The sequence below is a fragment of the Cibotium barometz genome, chromosome 54 (genome assembly GCF_041138505.1).
Source record: "Cibotium barometz isolate CiBa-2024 chromosome 54, ASM4113850v1, whole genome shotgun sequence".
Taxonomy (NCBI): Eukaryota; Viridiplantae; Streptophyta; class Polypodiopsida; order Cyatheales; family Cibotiaceae; genus Cibotium; species Cibotium barometz.
The window spans coordinates 18053081-18069567 of NC_141099.1; the positions used below are offsets into that span (position 1 = coordinate 18053081).

Below are 16487 nucleotides of genomic sequence, written 5' to 3' on the forward strand. Positions count from 1 at the left end.
AGCTATTTAGTTGAGGAGAACTTTGGGAGCTACATAGTACTAGCCAATAAAGTTGTTGTTCACAATAACAATCAAAGTTACATGACAATTGTAAATAACGGAGTGCTGCCTATGTTCATCCATGCTTGCACACTAAGCACATTGAGATATAATATCATTTTATGCATGAGCTGATCATGGATGGAGAGGTCGAGTTGGTCTATAACAATGAAGAGTTGTGTGGATATATTTTCAAAGGCTCTTGCCAGTGGAGTAGCATCTTCATCGACTCAGCATTGGGCCAAAGAGGTAGTTGACTTATGGGTGGACATTGAGGGGGGAATCAATGCTTGAATCTTGTCACTGTGACTATGAAGGTGAGAAGTTACTCTATTTCATAAGGCCAGCTTTATGAGGAGTAGCTGTTCTGTGATAAGCATGCTGGTGCACCGATAATGCCCAATTTAAACAACATTGTGGTTGGCTATAGGTGCTTTAAATATGATTGTGAGAGAACTTATGTAGACTTGGTACCATGCTAAGTAAGATGCATGTAAATGCGGGTTGATAGACCACACTCTAAGGTAGAAGGAGATGTTCTTTGGATACCTTAACCTTGAGCTACGAGGTTCGAATAGCCCCAAACGACCTCTAATGGGCTTGGAAGTTGCACCAAGTCCTATGATATCTTGTATAGTCTAATATTATCCTAATAGGGTGATGTGGTTGGTTTGGTCTATCTAGATCACTTGTAGGGTCCATGGATGACCTAGGGCAACCTATGATACAACTAACCCTCGGCACTATATTTAGACACGTTTATAGCCTCCTTTGTCATACTGAGGTTATCAAGTTTGAGATCTATCTTAACTATGTCATGATCCCTTACTAGTGCATGACATCTTCTTTCTTAAAGTCTACAACCTAGATCTCCATCAAAGCTTCTTGCTAGAGTGTAGTCGAATATTAGCCTGTAATTTGGTTTGCAACAATAATTCATTATTGTTCTCAATCTCTCTTACATTAAGTTCTTTGTCTTGTGGAAGATTTTGCTATTGGTGTTAATGCACAACTCATATTTTCTTACATACATACGTACATTATTTATACATGCATACATAAACATATATATCATTGCACACACAACACATACTACATATATACATACATACACATGTGGTGGGTGTGTGCGCACGTGCATGTGTGTGTGTCACACACACACACACGTGTATGTGTATTCATATGCACACATAACACATATTATATATATATATTATATATATATATATATATATATATATACATATGATTACACACACACACACACACACACACACACACGTGTGTTTGTGGAGAGAGAGAGAGAACTAAAATTGATCATGGTGGGGTGAAAAAACAATCCTAGAAATATATCCATTCTTTACTTTACAGTATCACCTTACATGATTGCACATAGACCTCTAAAACCGTCAAGTATCTATTAGGTGTGTAAGTGGTAAGTTTTCATGGTGCCAAATGGAAAGGAAGCAATAGCCTTCAATCTTAGTAAATGTTGAATCTCTGTTATGAACACGAATTGCTTGCACTTGCAATGCAAAGAACCTTCTTAAGCACGTGTGCATGCATGCAGAATTCTTAAGTTATGTGAGTTTAGCTTGTGATAGTCTAATGCCCGAGGATTAAGTAGAGAGATAGAAGAGAGAGGAGTCTTTTACATGTGATCCATATGATGCACCGAAGAGAGTGTGTGTGTGTGTGTGTGTGTGAGAGAGAGAGAGAGAGAGAGAGAGAGAGAGAGAATGAGAGAGAGAGAGAGAGGTCACAAAGTGGGATTGATTCAAAGTCCTCTTCACAACAATAGCTTTGCTTGTGTAGTAGCTTTGATGGAAAGGGGAGAGAGTATTTACAAGACCAAAAGCAAAGGGTTGTACAAGAACCCCCTTCAAAAAACACCCAAAGAACCATGACATGATAACAAAGGCCAAGGACCTTGATGAAAGCTTCAAAAATTATCTCGCTACATAAACTTGGATTAGCGCCCTAAACACATGGTTTGATGAGACCAACGACTTGGATTGTCTCTAATTAGATGCAGAATGGCGTCTAGTTGCCTTGGATTCTTTCTTGGATTGCTCAATAAAGATGGACTTAGCTCTGCGTTTGGTTGTCGTTGTAGGTGGCGGTGGCTCCTGATGCTGAAATGAGTTCAGCTTGTGATGTTGAAAAGGGTTAAGCTTGCTCAATGATTTAGAGAAAGCATGGAAGAAACCCCCATGCTGTTGCTGCTGCTGCTGCTGCTGCTGTTGATGATGTTGAGGTTGTTGCTGTTCATGACGCTGGCGAAGCTGTTGATGGTGTTGATGATGATCATGGTGAGCCTTCTCCACGCCATCATGCCTGTCATGCTTCATGTGAAGATGACCTTTCTCAAGGTTGCTCAACCTCATCCTCATCCTTGTCACTTCCTGCTTCAGTTCTCGGTTCTCGATGCGCACCGATGCATATTGGTCCTGCGGAGATAGGGCTGCACAGAGGTTACCATTGCTTATTTTGTGTATGAAAGCTGTTGGTTCTTGGCATGCTTCTTGATGGCCATGATGATGATGGCCATACGGTTGACCATGCAGATGATGTTCATGATGTGCATGATGATCTTCATCATGGAGATGATGATGGCCATGGGGAGACTGATGGTCATCCACATGAGGATAATGGGATCCTGCCATCACATTGCGGATCCGCATCTGTTCGAAGTAGAGCACCTGCACAACTGCCTGTACTGGGAGCCTCTCATTCTGGGCTGCATGGGTGCAGGCCTCTGGTGAAAGCTTCTGGAAGTCTATCAGCCTGCATAACTTCTTGCGTTCGACATCAGTCATACCAGTATGAGTCTGCACAAGAAGCCACCAACACAGTATTGAGGCTTCTATAACATCATGTATGGTAAAAGGAGAACTCTTATCTTACATTTAAATCCTTGTGACAAAAACATGGTACAAATTTTCTGCAGAAAAATGACCCATGTATCAAATACAACAAAAGCAATCTAGGACCCATCATACGTCCAAAGACCCGTCATTTGTATGTAAACCAGGATCCATCACAGGTATGCAGACTATGACCCATGATGTATATGCAGACTAGGACCCATCGTGTGTGTATAAACTAGGATCCACCACGGCTGTACCATGAAGCAAAACAGTTCTGCTTCCTGCCTACAGATAGAGCACACCTAACAACACCTGTTTTTATAGGTGGGTTACAAAATGCTCCATGTGTCATGTTTTGTTGCAGAGAAGAGCTGAATGACGGTAACATAAGTATAACTCAGCAAAGAGAAACCCAACATAAAGACCCAAGTAGCAAATTAGTGCATTTCCTTAAACCAAATCAAGGAAATTCTTACTCAGTGAACAAAGAACAACTTGATATGCAGAAGCATACACTCTCATCACTAAATATGTCTATGCACGTGTATGCATTTATGCAACTATGTAAGTATGTATGTATGTATGAGCTATACATGTCTATGTGTGCATGTTCATGCATGTGTATGTTCTCTGCATTTTAAATGTGTACTGGGGAGATCCGAGAAAGGGTAAGTGCATGTGTATGTTCTCTGCATTTTAAATGCGTACTGGGGAGATCCGAGAAAGGGTAAGCATGTATGTAAGCATGCGTGTTTGAGCTATACATATGTCTATATGTTTTTGTACGTGCATGCATGTATTGTTCTATGTGTATGTGTATATTGGAGAGAGAAAGAGGAAGGCTTTACAATAATGCAGTATTCATATACTTGTATAATGAGCTTTACGTAACAACTTGATATGCAGACCTAGACACCCAAAAAATGAACTATACATATGTCCGTGTATACATGTGTGAGCATGCATGATGTGTGTTGGATGTGTAAGCATGCAAACATGTAAGTATGTGTGTGTGTGCAAGTATATATTTATGTACGTATGAGCTGTGCATGTATGTCTAGGTCCTATGTATGTATGTATGTATATTTGGGGGGATGGGGAAGGAGAGAAAGAGAGAGAGGCTTTACGGTGGCATTACCTTCAAGTAGATGTCAATGGCCCTGTACAACCCATCACTTTCGGGCCGGGCATATTCCGGAAGCAATTCTGCAAGTCCAATGAACTTAGACAGGATCAAATTGGAGTCGGCTGCAATCTCTGCAAGGTACCCATCAACCAGCTTGCCAACCTTGATCATGGGGCTCTGAGAGGCCGAAGAAGAGTTGAAGCCATCATGGGTGTCATCGTACACTTCAGACACATCATCATCATCATCATCATCTAAGTCATCATGATCCCCTTGCTGCTCCATAAAGCTAGCCACAAGGTGATGGACAGTTTCCACATCAAACAAGGTCTCCCCTGTATAGTTGCCATACGAGGGTATGAGGAGGTCATCCAGTGTGGCTCTATGCAACTGGAGGGCAATCCTTCTCTCCAAATCAAGCCGGCAGGCGAGTGTTGTCTCCAAAATGCATGCTATCCTGAGCATTCCTATGAGAAAATTTGTTGAGGCTATTTTCTTCTCCCTTGGCAAAAGGCTCACTATTGTCTCCACTAGTATCCTCTGCTCATGCTCCATGGCTATGGATGCATCATGGGCCTTCACTTTGCTCTTGAGGTTATTATAATCCAAGGGACCCAAACTCTTCTTTGTTAAATTTTTGAGAGATTTATGTGCATAGTATATGAGAGCATGCCCTATGGCATCTGCTCTTAACCCTCTCCGCTTCATGGTTGCGAGTGCTCTCTGATAGAAAAAGATCCCGAGCACCGACAGATCCTCAACCCACCACTCTATGTTGTTGTTCATGTTATGTTGAAACTCATGAAATGTAATGAGGGTGTGTTGACTCTCCTCTTTCTTATCATCATTCATGGCCATGGAAACAGCCCACTCGATGCATCGGCTGACTATACCAACATCCTCTGCCATGGGCAAAAGGCTCTCACATGTGTACAAGATGGTGACAGTGTCTTTGAAGGTGTGCCTTGACATCAATCTGTGCAGATAGTCTTCTGTTTGAGAGACTAGGTTGCCTTCCTCATGGTCCTCTGACATGTCCAGAAACTCGGCCACACATCGCAGAAGGGCGACGTTGTGCTTCGAGATCTCGGGGGCCATGCCATAGCAGAACTTAGCGGCCAGCTCAAAGCCCTCTGCCCCACCAGGCACCCCTTCTAGCTCGACCTTTGAGGGCTCTTCTTGTGTCTCTCCCGCCACTAGCATCCTCAGAAGCCCACATTTTGAAACGAGAGGGAGCTGCCACAACCCATAAATCATCATCAACATGTCTATGTAATCACGTTATCCATCATGATTAATTTATATAAAATCAATATTAATCATGATCAATGTCCATTAAATCAACCATCATCATGTTTAGTGTCTTTTAAGTAAATAATAATATTTATTAGTGTCTTAAGTAAGATTAGAATCAACATGGCAAGTGTGTATTATGACAGATATAGTGTGCTAGAAAAATACAATGCCCACTAAGCATGATTAGTGCTTATTAAACATCCATCATGATCATGATTAGTGTCTATTTGGTCAATAATTGTCATGATGAGTGTATAATATATAAGTAATGAAGTAATTATTATTAAGACTGTCAATTATACCACTATAGTGTACTGCTGGAAAAAATACAGTGCGCCCCTAATCATGGCTAAATATCCATCATTATTATGATTAGCGTTTATTAGATCAATAGCCATCATAATGAGTGTTTATAATGCCTACATTTATAATCATGATTAGTGCCTATTTAATGGCGTCTATTATATCATTAGAGTGCCTCCTAAATTTTTTTTTTGGGTATGTCAGTGAACCAAAAGCCATAGTACATCAAAAACCATGGTGTGAATAATTAAGTTATTGTATAATGCCTAAGTATTTTGAGTTGTAAAAAAATGCAATAAGTATACCTTGTGTAGAGCAAAGCTTATACAACCCACTTTGATAACGATATCGCTGGGACCGTCTGGAAGCTTCCTGTTTAAGAAAAAGGACATTAATGCAAGGAAGGTTAATTAATTATCTAAAATGACAGTCATTAATGGTAAACTATGCAGCAAAGCGATTAATCTAGGCTACACAGAGGTCAGCTAGTTCATTAATTAATTACTGAGAAAATGAAGCAAATAAACGAAAGATTTATGATCAGAAAAGCTAGAATTTACCAGTCGATGCGGGCATGCCTTGGAGGGCTGATTGAGAAGCAAGGCTTAATTAACGAATTATCAACGGCTTGGTTGACAGTCATGGCTGAGTAAGGGAGGGATTAAGAGTGGTTTAAAGGGATTAAGGATGCGAATAGCAGAAAGTGCGAGGAGATGGTCAGGATTTTAGACTGCTTAAGGCGTAGATTTATAGACTGCAAAGGCCTGCACAGTGCTTGCTTATGCGCTAAGCTGCAGTTAGCTAAACTTAGCTGGGAGTTCAGCAGCGATTCTGTACGTGCATGCACTTCCGTGCAAGTGGCATTTCCCAGTTAGCCGCTAAATTAAAGCTTAGGGTCGGCCAACTTGCCATGGGCTCCCTAAATCTGGAGGCTGTATGTGGCCCATGCTAAACTTGGCGGGACCGCCACCTTTGGCAGCTTTTATGTCTGCCCACACTCCAAGTGTCCATGTACACCATCTAAATTTGATGCCATGTGGACCGCCTTGCTTTTTTAACTAACATTTATTATGATCTCTAAAATGGATAATGATTAGCATTATCCTCTAAAATAGGTCATTATGATTATGGACTCTCAAAAGGATAATGCTTAGTATTATGATTTATCATCTAAAACAGGTCATTATGATTTGAAATTTTTATCCTATCTTATATTTGGCATGTATTTTGAAAATTTAACCCTCTCACATCCCCCTATCTTGTTAATTTATCCTTCTCACATCCTCCTAGCTTGCTAATTTTAGACATTTTCACATTTTCTTTTCAATATACATTTTCTTTTCTTTTCGTCATGGGTGCGTATTCACCTTTTTCGTCGTGAGCATTAATTAATTAATGCCCACACCTTAGGTGAATGCAAGAAGTTCTCTGCTAGCTATCACACACCCATGCCTCAACACAACTCTTTTTTCACATGCTCCCATCGCAACCGCCTCCATATGCTCTGCTCACAGTCTTCTCCTCGGCCACCCCACTCCCTAACCTCGCCTACTTACCTACCTTGCACGCAGTTCCCTCACCCACCTCCTGGCCACCCCCTTGCCCACTGGAACTTATTGTTGCGCTCCCCTCTCTATACCGCTTTCTGGTAACCAATCAACATTTTTGGGGTGTACTTTGTATTGCATCAAAGGTATTCCATCACTCATATAAAACCTGAATTGCAATGGCTTTGAATGTCCAATCAAGCTATCGGCTCCATCATGTAAGCATCCCTTGACAAAGCCTTTGAAGTTTGCCACCTTTTGTAGGAGAAAGGATGCCAACACACTCATTAAAGATCTTCATCAAATCTGGAAATGTGAAAATGGTCTGTTTCCTCAACTTCTCTGAGAAGCGACTAAACAATGCATCAATATCTTCATGAGTATGACCAACCATAAGAAAACCAAGCTGCACCATGTCAAACACTCCTCCTGCAAAAACCAATAGGGATAGATAGGCAAATACATAACGATTCTTATATTCAGAACCACAATTGTCAAGTTGCAACAACAACGTCCTTGGCAATCTCTTAAAAAATGTCCTTGAATTTGATGGCATTAAACTTGAGGCATTGCCATTGCCCCTATCCTACACATGTGTGTTAGTATGAAAGACTGATTGCATATGTGAAGAACAATTTCCCTCTGTATCCACATTTGTTTCTACATGTGTCTCTGCATCTGCATCCTCAAATCTCTGCTTGCAATGTGCGTTTCTCTCCTTCAGCACCTCCATATGCTAATATAGGGCCATAGTAGACAAAACACAATAAAAATATTCTGTTCGTGGTTCTGCAACTGAGTTTTGTGAGCTCAAGTCACCATACATGTGTTGCTCTCCTCTTTCTAAGTTTCTTAAACATTTTGAGAGAGATGAAATTGCGAAGTTGGGATCACTTGGCCATAACCCCAAGGCAAAGTGACCATAAACTGTTTGTCCATGTCCATGAGTGAGCATTCCTGTTAAGGATACTGGAAGCCTCTCAACCCCATTGAGAGGCTTGAGAAGCCTCTCAACCCCATTCCTGTTAAGGATACTGGAAGCCTCTCAACCCCATTGAGAGATTTAGGAACTGGTTTAATGATTTTTTGTTGATTCCAACTTGACCTTGATTACCGTACAAATGTCGCATTTTGAGAAGGTGCTGGTTTTTGATAAACTAACTATCTTGAACTCTATGTTCCACTCCTCCAACAAACGTTTGAGCCTCACCTGCGGCTCTATTAAGAGGTCCTAATTGAAGTGATAATCCTTGCCTCATGTATAAGCTAGTTTCCCAAGAGGTAGGCTTCATCACCCTCTGCATCTGGCCACACCGTTTCATTGGGATATTGAGTCAAGGTATGGTGTTAATTAGCCATCAATGTTTCATAGCTACAAAAGGCAAAGGTGAGTGGTTACAACAGCAGGCAAAGGCAAAGAGAAAGCAATAGAGAGAAACAATATGCTAGTGAAGAGAATGTGACATGGAAATGAGCAAATGGACATTGGATTTGAGACTCTTCTCCTTCGTGAGGCTCAAAATCAATTTTGAGCCATTGTGCATTATATAGATTTTAGTTGAATTTTTAATCGCATAGTTTATAAGTATATTTGGGTGTATGGGGAAAGAGGGAAGAAAAGAAGAAATCTCAAGCTCAAGGATCAAACTTGAGTTTGAGCCTTGTCTATTACACAAGCAAGTAGGAATAGAGAGGGAAGCTAGGATAATCCCAGAGAACAAGTGGGGTATGGGTGAAGAAGGGTATATAAACAAAAGTGAAACTAACTATAATCAAAAGACCTGGGACCTGGGCCTGGGATTGGGATTGGGAGAAGAAACCGAAACCGAAGCCTTCTTTCTGCCTCCTCGCGCTCCTGAGTCTCGTTGCACGGCTGCTGCCCCGCCGCTTGCCCCATCTCTCTCGTTGCCGCGCACCGCTACTCGCGCTCCCGAGTCTCGCTGCCGCCCACCCCGCCTCTCTCGTTGCGGCGCACCGCCACTCGCGCTCCTGAGTCTCGCTGCATGGCTGTTGCGGCGCTCCCGCTTGCCCGTCTCTTTTCTGCCTCCTCGCCCTCCCGAGTCTCGTCGCACGGCTGCTGCGGCACTCCCTCCCGATCGTGCACTGCCGCCTGCCCCGTCTCTCTCTTTGCGGCGCTCCACCACCCGCCCGCCCCATCCCGTCTCTCTCGTTGCGGCGCTCCGCCACCCGCCCGCCCTGTCTCTCTCGTGAACCGCCCCGCCTCGCCCGCCTTGTTTGAAATTCAAATTCCCCCCTTCCCTCCCAAATTTGAAATTCAAATTTCCCCCTTCTCCCCCAACTTTCAAATTCAAGTTTCCCCCTTCCCCCCCAACCGCACTAGCCGTGTTCTCACACCGTGAAGACACGTCCCATCCATGTAAAAAAAGAATGTCTCGCCTTAATTAGAAATAGAGTGCAAAGTGTCCGACCTCGCGTTTGAACCAAACCAAATGACCTGCGAAACCTAAACACGATTTTGCACCCAAAGTGCTTCTGTGTGGTGAGCGTACAGTGCTCGTCATCGTAATCACCATCGCGCATGCAATTCTGCACCCAAAGCGATTCTATGTGGTGAGTGTACAGTGCTCGTCATCATAATCGCCATCGCGCACGCCATCGTATGCAGCAATAATCATCTTTGTTTCCTGTCTCTGAAGTACTCACTCAGCCCTGCGTCCTCCTGTGTTTCAAACAGTTTCTTTTCCTCCCGCAATCGACACATCTATGTTGGTTCCGACCTCTGTTTAACCTGCAAAACCATCACACCCACACGCCATCGGAGACTTCAAGCATCCGTCACATCTGTGCGACATCGACGAAGACTTTCGTGTGCCCATCTGCATTTCATGTGTTCCCTCATCTAATTGAATACTTTACGCAACAAGTAAGTCCTTTAATTGTATACAGTAATCAATATAAATGCTTACTTGATTGCACGCTAAGTGTGCCATTTGTCAATCCTTGCTCGTCGTAGATTGTTTGCACTTCTTGTTGCTCTCTTTTGTATCTTCACATATGTCGAGAACCTGTAAAACTGATCTTTGTGCACATTATATAATCTAAATGACAAGGGTTCCCTATATAAACATGGTATATGTGTCACATATCTCAGTGCACAACTTGGATATAGACTCCACCTTAAGTTCGAGCCTCCCCTACATGGAACTTATGTGTTAACACTCGACCTAGATTGAGTATTTGTTCTCCATGTTAGTGTACCCCGGCCTTAAGGCTCGAACTTGAGTTTGAGCCTTTGCTCTCCATGCTAGTGCACCCCGGTCTTAAGGCTCGAACTTGAGTTTCAGCCTTTGCTCCTTTGCTCTCCATGCTAGTGCACCCCGATCTTAAGGCTCGAACTTGAGTTTGAGCCTTTGCTCTCCATGCTGGCCTTAACGCTCGAACTTCAGATTGAGCCTTCGTTCTCCATGCTAGTGCACCTCGGCCTTAAGGCTCGAATTGGAGTTAGAGCCTTTGCTCTCCATGCTAGTGCACCCCGGCCTTAAGGCTCGAACTTGAGTTTGAGCCTTTGCTCTCCATGCTAGTGCACCCCGGCCTTAAGGCTCGAACTTCAGATTGAGCCTTTGCTCTCCATGCTAGTGTACCCGGTCTTAAGGCTCAAACTTGAGTTTAAGCCTTTGCTCTCCATGCTAGTGTACCCCGACCTTAAGGCTCGAACTTTAGATTGAGCCTTCGTTCTCCATGCTAGTGTACCCCGGCCTTAAGACTCGAACTTCAGATTGAGCCTTCGTTCTCCATGCTAGTGTACCCCGGCCTTAAGACTCGAACTTGAGTTTGAGCCTTTGCTCTCCATCCTAGTGCACCCCGGTCTTAAGGCTCGAACTTGAGTTTGAGCCTTTGCTCTCCATGCTAGTGCACCCCGGCCTTAAGGCTCCAACTTCAGATTGAGCCTTCGTTCTCCATGCTAGTGTACCTCGGTCTCCATGCTAGTGTACCTCGGTCTTAAGGCTCGAACTTGAGTTTGAGCCTTTGCTCTCCATGCTAGTGCACCCCGGCCTTAAGGCTCGAACTTCAGATCGAGCCTTCGTTCTCCATGCTAGTGTACCCCGGCCTTAAGGCTCGAACTTGAGTTTGAGCCTTTGCTCTCCATGCTAGTGCACCCCGGTCTTAAGGCTCGAGCTTCAGATTGAGCCTTCGTTCTCCATGCTAGTGTGCCCCGGCGGCCTTAAGGCTCAAACTTGAGTTTGAGCCTTTGCTCTCCATGCTAGTACACCCCGGTGTTAAGGCTCGACCTTCAGATTGAGTCTTTGTTCTCCATGCTAGTGTACACCGGCCTTAAGGCTCGAACTTGAGTTGGAGCCTTTGCTCTCAATGCTAGTGTACATCGGCCTTAAGGCTGGAACTTCAAATTGAGCCTTTGTTCTCCATGCTAGTGTACTCCGGTCTCAAGGCTCGAACTTGAGTTTGAGCCTTTGCTCTCCATGCTAGTTCACCCCTAGCATATGAGTGCACAACTTGGATATAGACCCCACCTTAAGATCGAACCTCCCCTATATGGAACTTATGTGTTAAGGCTCATTCTCCATGCTTAACTTTACATGGAACTTGGCCTCAAGGCTCCAACTTGAGTTCAAGCCTTGCCTATCTATGCTAGCGTATCCCTAGCATATGAGTGCACAACTTGGATCTAGGCTCCAGCTTAAGTTCGAGCCTCTCCTACTACATAAAACTTGGCCTTAACCCTCGAACTTGAGCTTGAGCCTTGTCTCTATATGCTGGTGTACCCCTGTCATATGAGTGCACAACTTGGATCTAGGCTCTAGCTTAAGTTCGGGTTTCCCCTATATGGAACTTGGCCTTAAGGCTCCAATATACTAGTGTACCCCTAGCATATGAGTGCACAACTTGGATCTAGACTCCAGCTTAAGTTCAAGCCTCCCATACATGGAACTTCGCCTTAAGGCTCAAACTTGAGTTTGAGCATTGCCTCTCTATGCTAGTGTACCCCTAGCATATGAGTGCACAACTTGGATCTAGGCTCCAGCTTAAGTCAAGCTTCTGTGATGGATTAAGTAAATGCAAGTGAGGCCCCCGCTATTCAAGAAAACTAAGTGAAGCATCAATAATTGTAGCATGCATTAAGTTTCTTAAGTTTAATAGGTTTTGATTTGATATGTAGCATTCAAATACATTTTTTTCTAAGGTTTTGAAACTTTTTTTATGCTTCACAGGAACGGAAGCTAGCAGAGCACCCGCTACCTCGCAACCACATGGTGCACCAATCTTTACTCTGGATGCTCTAAAAACAACAACTCAAGCTAAAAGTGTCACTCCTAGAATTAAGGTGGATAAAACCTTCGAATTGAGTACTTCGAATTTAGTAACAAAGGAGTAAAATGGTTTGTGGATAGCTACGATGCTAGTGCAAACTTCAAAGGAGTCCTCCATTTGTTTCTGTCTCAAGGTGATACATCATATGGAGATATGGGATTGTGGTAGGCGCTAAGGATTATGTGGATGCAAGAGCAAACCCATGCTTCACATGCAATGTGTTGCCAGAAGGAGAAACTACAATAGCAAATAAGTTTTGCTTATCATTGGACACTTTTCACCTAGCAGACATGACTGGTAGTAAACTAGGAAAGGACAATTCTATTGTAAAGCTAGATTGAAGATCATTGACTTTTCCAATCAAGAAGACTCAGGGGTGGATAATGTGGAGGACCTGGTGAAAGTGGTGAGGCATGCAAAGAAGGCTTTGGATTCACAAAAAAGTCCATACCTGAAAAGGAGACAACAACCACTCAAGTTAGGAAAATTGTGGAGAAAAAAGGCAGGGCCATAGTGAAGAGTGCACTTGAAGCATCTAGAAATGCTGGTGCAACTTCTTCAAAACATAAAAAGGAGGGTGACAAAACAAAAGTCCTTGTTGATGTAAGCACAATAGCAGCTGAAGACATGGCATGCTCTCAGGTGCAAGAAGAGGAGCAAGCACTTGCAAAGAACACAAAGGCAAAGCACTCTACAAAGGTTCAAGAAATCTCTTCAAAGAGGCAAAGGACAAAACTAGCAAGTGGTTCAAAGGAGATAGATGCGTCCAATGACGAGCTAATGGAGGTTGAGACTCCAAACAAGGGCAGCAAAGCAATGATCTCATTAGAAATAAAGAAGGGATATTATCCCTTTGGTCTAAATGAGGTCTTCAGCATTGATGTGATGAAATGTTATTCTCCTCCTTCAAACTATGTGTATAGAAGGTTAAATAAGGATTGGGTTCGTATTTTGACCCAAGACTTTATTGAGGACCCAAAGCAAGAGGAGATACTTGCAATTTTGATGCCCTGTAATCGTTCTACGAAACAACCCCTTGATAAACTCGCAAAAGAAGATATTCATAAAGTTGAATATTGGATTTTCTCTGGTCAACACTCCATTAGTGCTGCAAAAAGCTTGCAGGCTCTAAATATGGCTAAAGTGACCCCTCAACTGCGTCAGCAATTTAGGTTTAGGAGATCAAAGATAATTGTAAATTGCCTGCCCAAGATTTCTCGTGACATTCCCAAGGATGCAAATTTATATGTTGCAAAGTCAATGCAAAAGGAGCCATTTCTCGATCAACTTCTACAAGCTCGAGCACAATGGCATGCAAACGGTCGTCCTAGTAAACCTTTGCCTGGTGTTAATCAACCCAAGATGGACGAGTCTTGGAAGGTACTCTTTTGATTCTTTGCTATATCTTGGTAAATCATAGACATACATTACTTCTTCTTTACTTTTCATAATATCTTTTACGGATCTATAATTTCAAGTGTAGCAGTAGCATAAGAAAGATGCATGTGAGGCTTCTTCTCAAACTGCATAAACTTAATAGTTTGTTTGAAATTGAACTTCAAGCCTCACCTCTTTGTGATGGTGTAGCAGTTGCACATCTAATTGTGGCTCGAACTTAAGTTGGAGCCTCCGTATGCAAGTGCTAGATTTGCATACGGAGGTGACGCTCAAACTAAGATCGAGTATCACCATTATATACTAGGCAAGTGAGGCTCAAACTCAAGTTTGAGCATAAGCTCCAAATGATTGAAAACCCATAGATGCATGATTCCTCCTAATATTTTGTGATATCTATAGTAAGGGGGCTAACTTCTTACTTTGCAACTTTGCAAGCCTTTGTGGAGACCATGGAGCACACACTACATAAGAATTTTGTCAAAAATGATTTACACTTGCTTCTATGTGATGATGATGTATGGCAGAATTGGGTTAAGATCATGAGGCTATATACAAAAGGCTTGCTACCAAATACAAAGGGCGAAACTCAAACTAAAGGTCTTGATCAAAATCCCAAACTTCCAACTTTGAAGAGTGGGCAAATTCAGCAGGCACTAGGAATAGTCACGCTAGGCCCAACGTTGTTTAGGTGCATTTTAGGCCTTCAAAAGAGTGAAGTTTTGGACATTCAAACAGCACTTCTTGACGAATATTGCTTAAGAAGGGAAAGCAAACACATCAAAGAATGGATATGGAGATGGCTTGGAAGCTAAAAACAGATCGAGTGCTCAAAGATGCAATAACTGCCTTCTATTTTGATCTGACAAGGGAAAAGATGACTTGGGAATAGGTGTGTGAGACATATAAGCTAGGGGAGTATGAGTATAATCAATTAAGGAGCTACAGCCAATCCTTTGTTAGGGACGCTCTCAATCGTTCAAAAAAAATCCTTCACTTCCAAAAAGTGTAGTAACTTTACTGAATCACCTATATAGAGCATCTATGGGTATTGTATCTCAACAAGAGTCTATTCCTTGGACAACTAGGGGGTGGGTTTTGATATGACAAAGATTATAGCCTTCTATAGTGAAGAGCATGTACCATTTCAACTGGCAATCATGGACCTACATGTGGTACAAAGGAGCAGCTCTCGTCATAATTTTTCTCCAAGTTGGCACTTGCTTTGAACACACTAAACTCACAATATGAATATATTCTTGTGTGTTTTGTTGATTTCATCACCATTGGAATACTTATCGAAGGGATTTCTAGCCAGTTAACAAAAGTGCACTATGAATTTGGCGTGATCCACACACAAAAAGATGATGCCTGGACATCTAGAATAGTTGAGATTGCAACTGTTATTCTTTTCATCACAGCAAGGTTGACAAGTTTGAGGCCATTGATAAGGTTCTCACAAAAAATGTATTCATCTCAGGCTCTAGTGGCCAAAATAGAGAATTCATCGACAAAGGCTTTATTGACGGTCTCATCACAGGGTTTTGTCCTGAACACAGCTATGTTGTAGAGATATATTGTGGTGGAGTTGTGCTAGAGGAGAGCTTGCTAAAGAAGAGACGATGTATTGCTTTATGCAAAGATGATTTGGAAGCGATGGCATTAGAATCAAAGTGCTCTGCTCTTTTATACGGTCACCCGTCCTTGTTGTTGCAAGAGTGGTGTAGTGCAAGTGGTGGCACAAAAAAGCAAACACTAGATGATGCAGAAAAAGAGAACCTTCAAAATCTTCACATTGACGACCCGCCAAGTACAGAGGAGGAAGACGAAGGTGATGATATTGACAACAAAAATGACACAGATGATGATAAAGAAGTTGGGGATGCTACAGACTTTGAAGATGCAGGGCAAAGGAATGAAGAGGACCAAGGGAATGATGCTCTATTCAATGAGGATGCCGAAGACAATTTTGAAGATATTGAAAGGCATGAAAATGATGATGAAGGTGGGAATGGTGATAATATATTGGATACTACAAAAGCCATGGAAGCTTCAAATGTTGGGGTTGCTATGGCCGTTGCGAAGATTGGGGATACAGATGTCAACAAGGCTTTCCATGCTCATAGCCCATCAATCTCAACCAAAGAAAGGTAGAAAAGTGCATTGATAGTGCTTATGAATGAATGGTGATCATTGAAAGGAGCTTATCAACAACTAATATTAACATAGGTCTTGTTCAAAGTGTGGATTTGTTGAAATAATTATTAGTCTTTTGATTAATACATTGGCTTTTTTGGATTCACTTTTAACATTTTTTTATTAAAGTGAATATTTCTATTCTAATTATCCTTTATTTCATGCCAACGTCTGGTACAAATGATGATGGACACTTACTATTAAGAAATTACTCCATATCCTAGTGTATCAGTGAGGCTCAAAATTAAGTTTGAGCCTAATACAAATGATGATGCACACTTACTATTAAGAAATTACACTTACTCCATATCCTAGTGTAGCGGTGAGGCTCAAACTTAAGTTTGAGCCGTACCTCCACTTATGTCCAACCTTGGGGATGTCTTCCAACACAAGGCACAATCTCAAGTTGAGCGATCTTTACTTTGC

At 42.3% G+C, this 16487-nt stretch overlaps 1 protein-coding gene across 1 annotated transcript; it reads right to left on the reverse strand.

Annotated features, from left to right (window-relative positions):
• Positions 1-1811: 1811 nt before the first annotated feature.
• Positions 1812-6586, reverse strand: LOC147607910 (BTB/POZ domain-containing protein At5g48800-like). The gene is made up of 4 exons (XM_086790033.1): positions 6195-6586; positions 5940-6006; positions 4048-5271; positions 1812-2870 (listed from the first exon to the last, which is right to left on the reverse strand). Exons 1-4 carry the CDS (start codon positions 6275-6277, stop codon positions 2061-2063), a joined length of 2184 nt encoding a protein of 727 aa, XP_086646159.1. The 5' UTR covers positions 6278-6586; the 3' UTR covers positions 1812-2060.
• Between the last annotated feature and the right edge of the window lie 9901 nt (positions 6587-16487).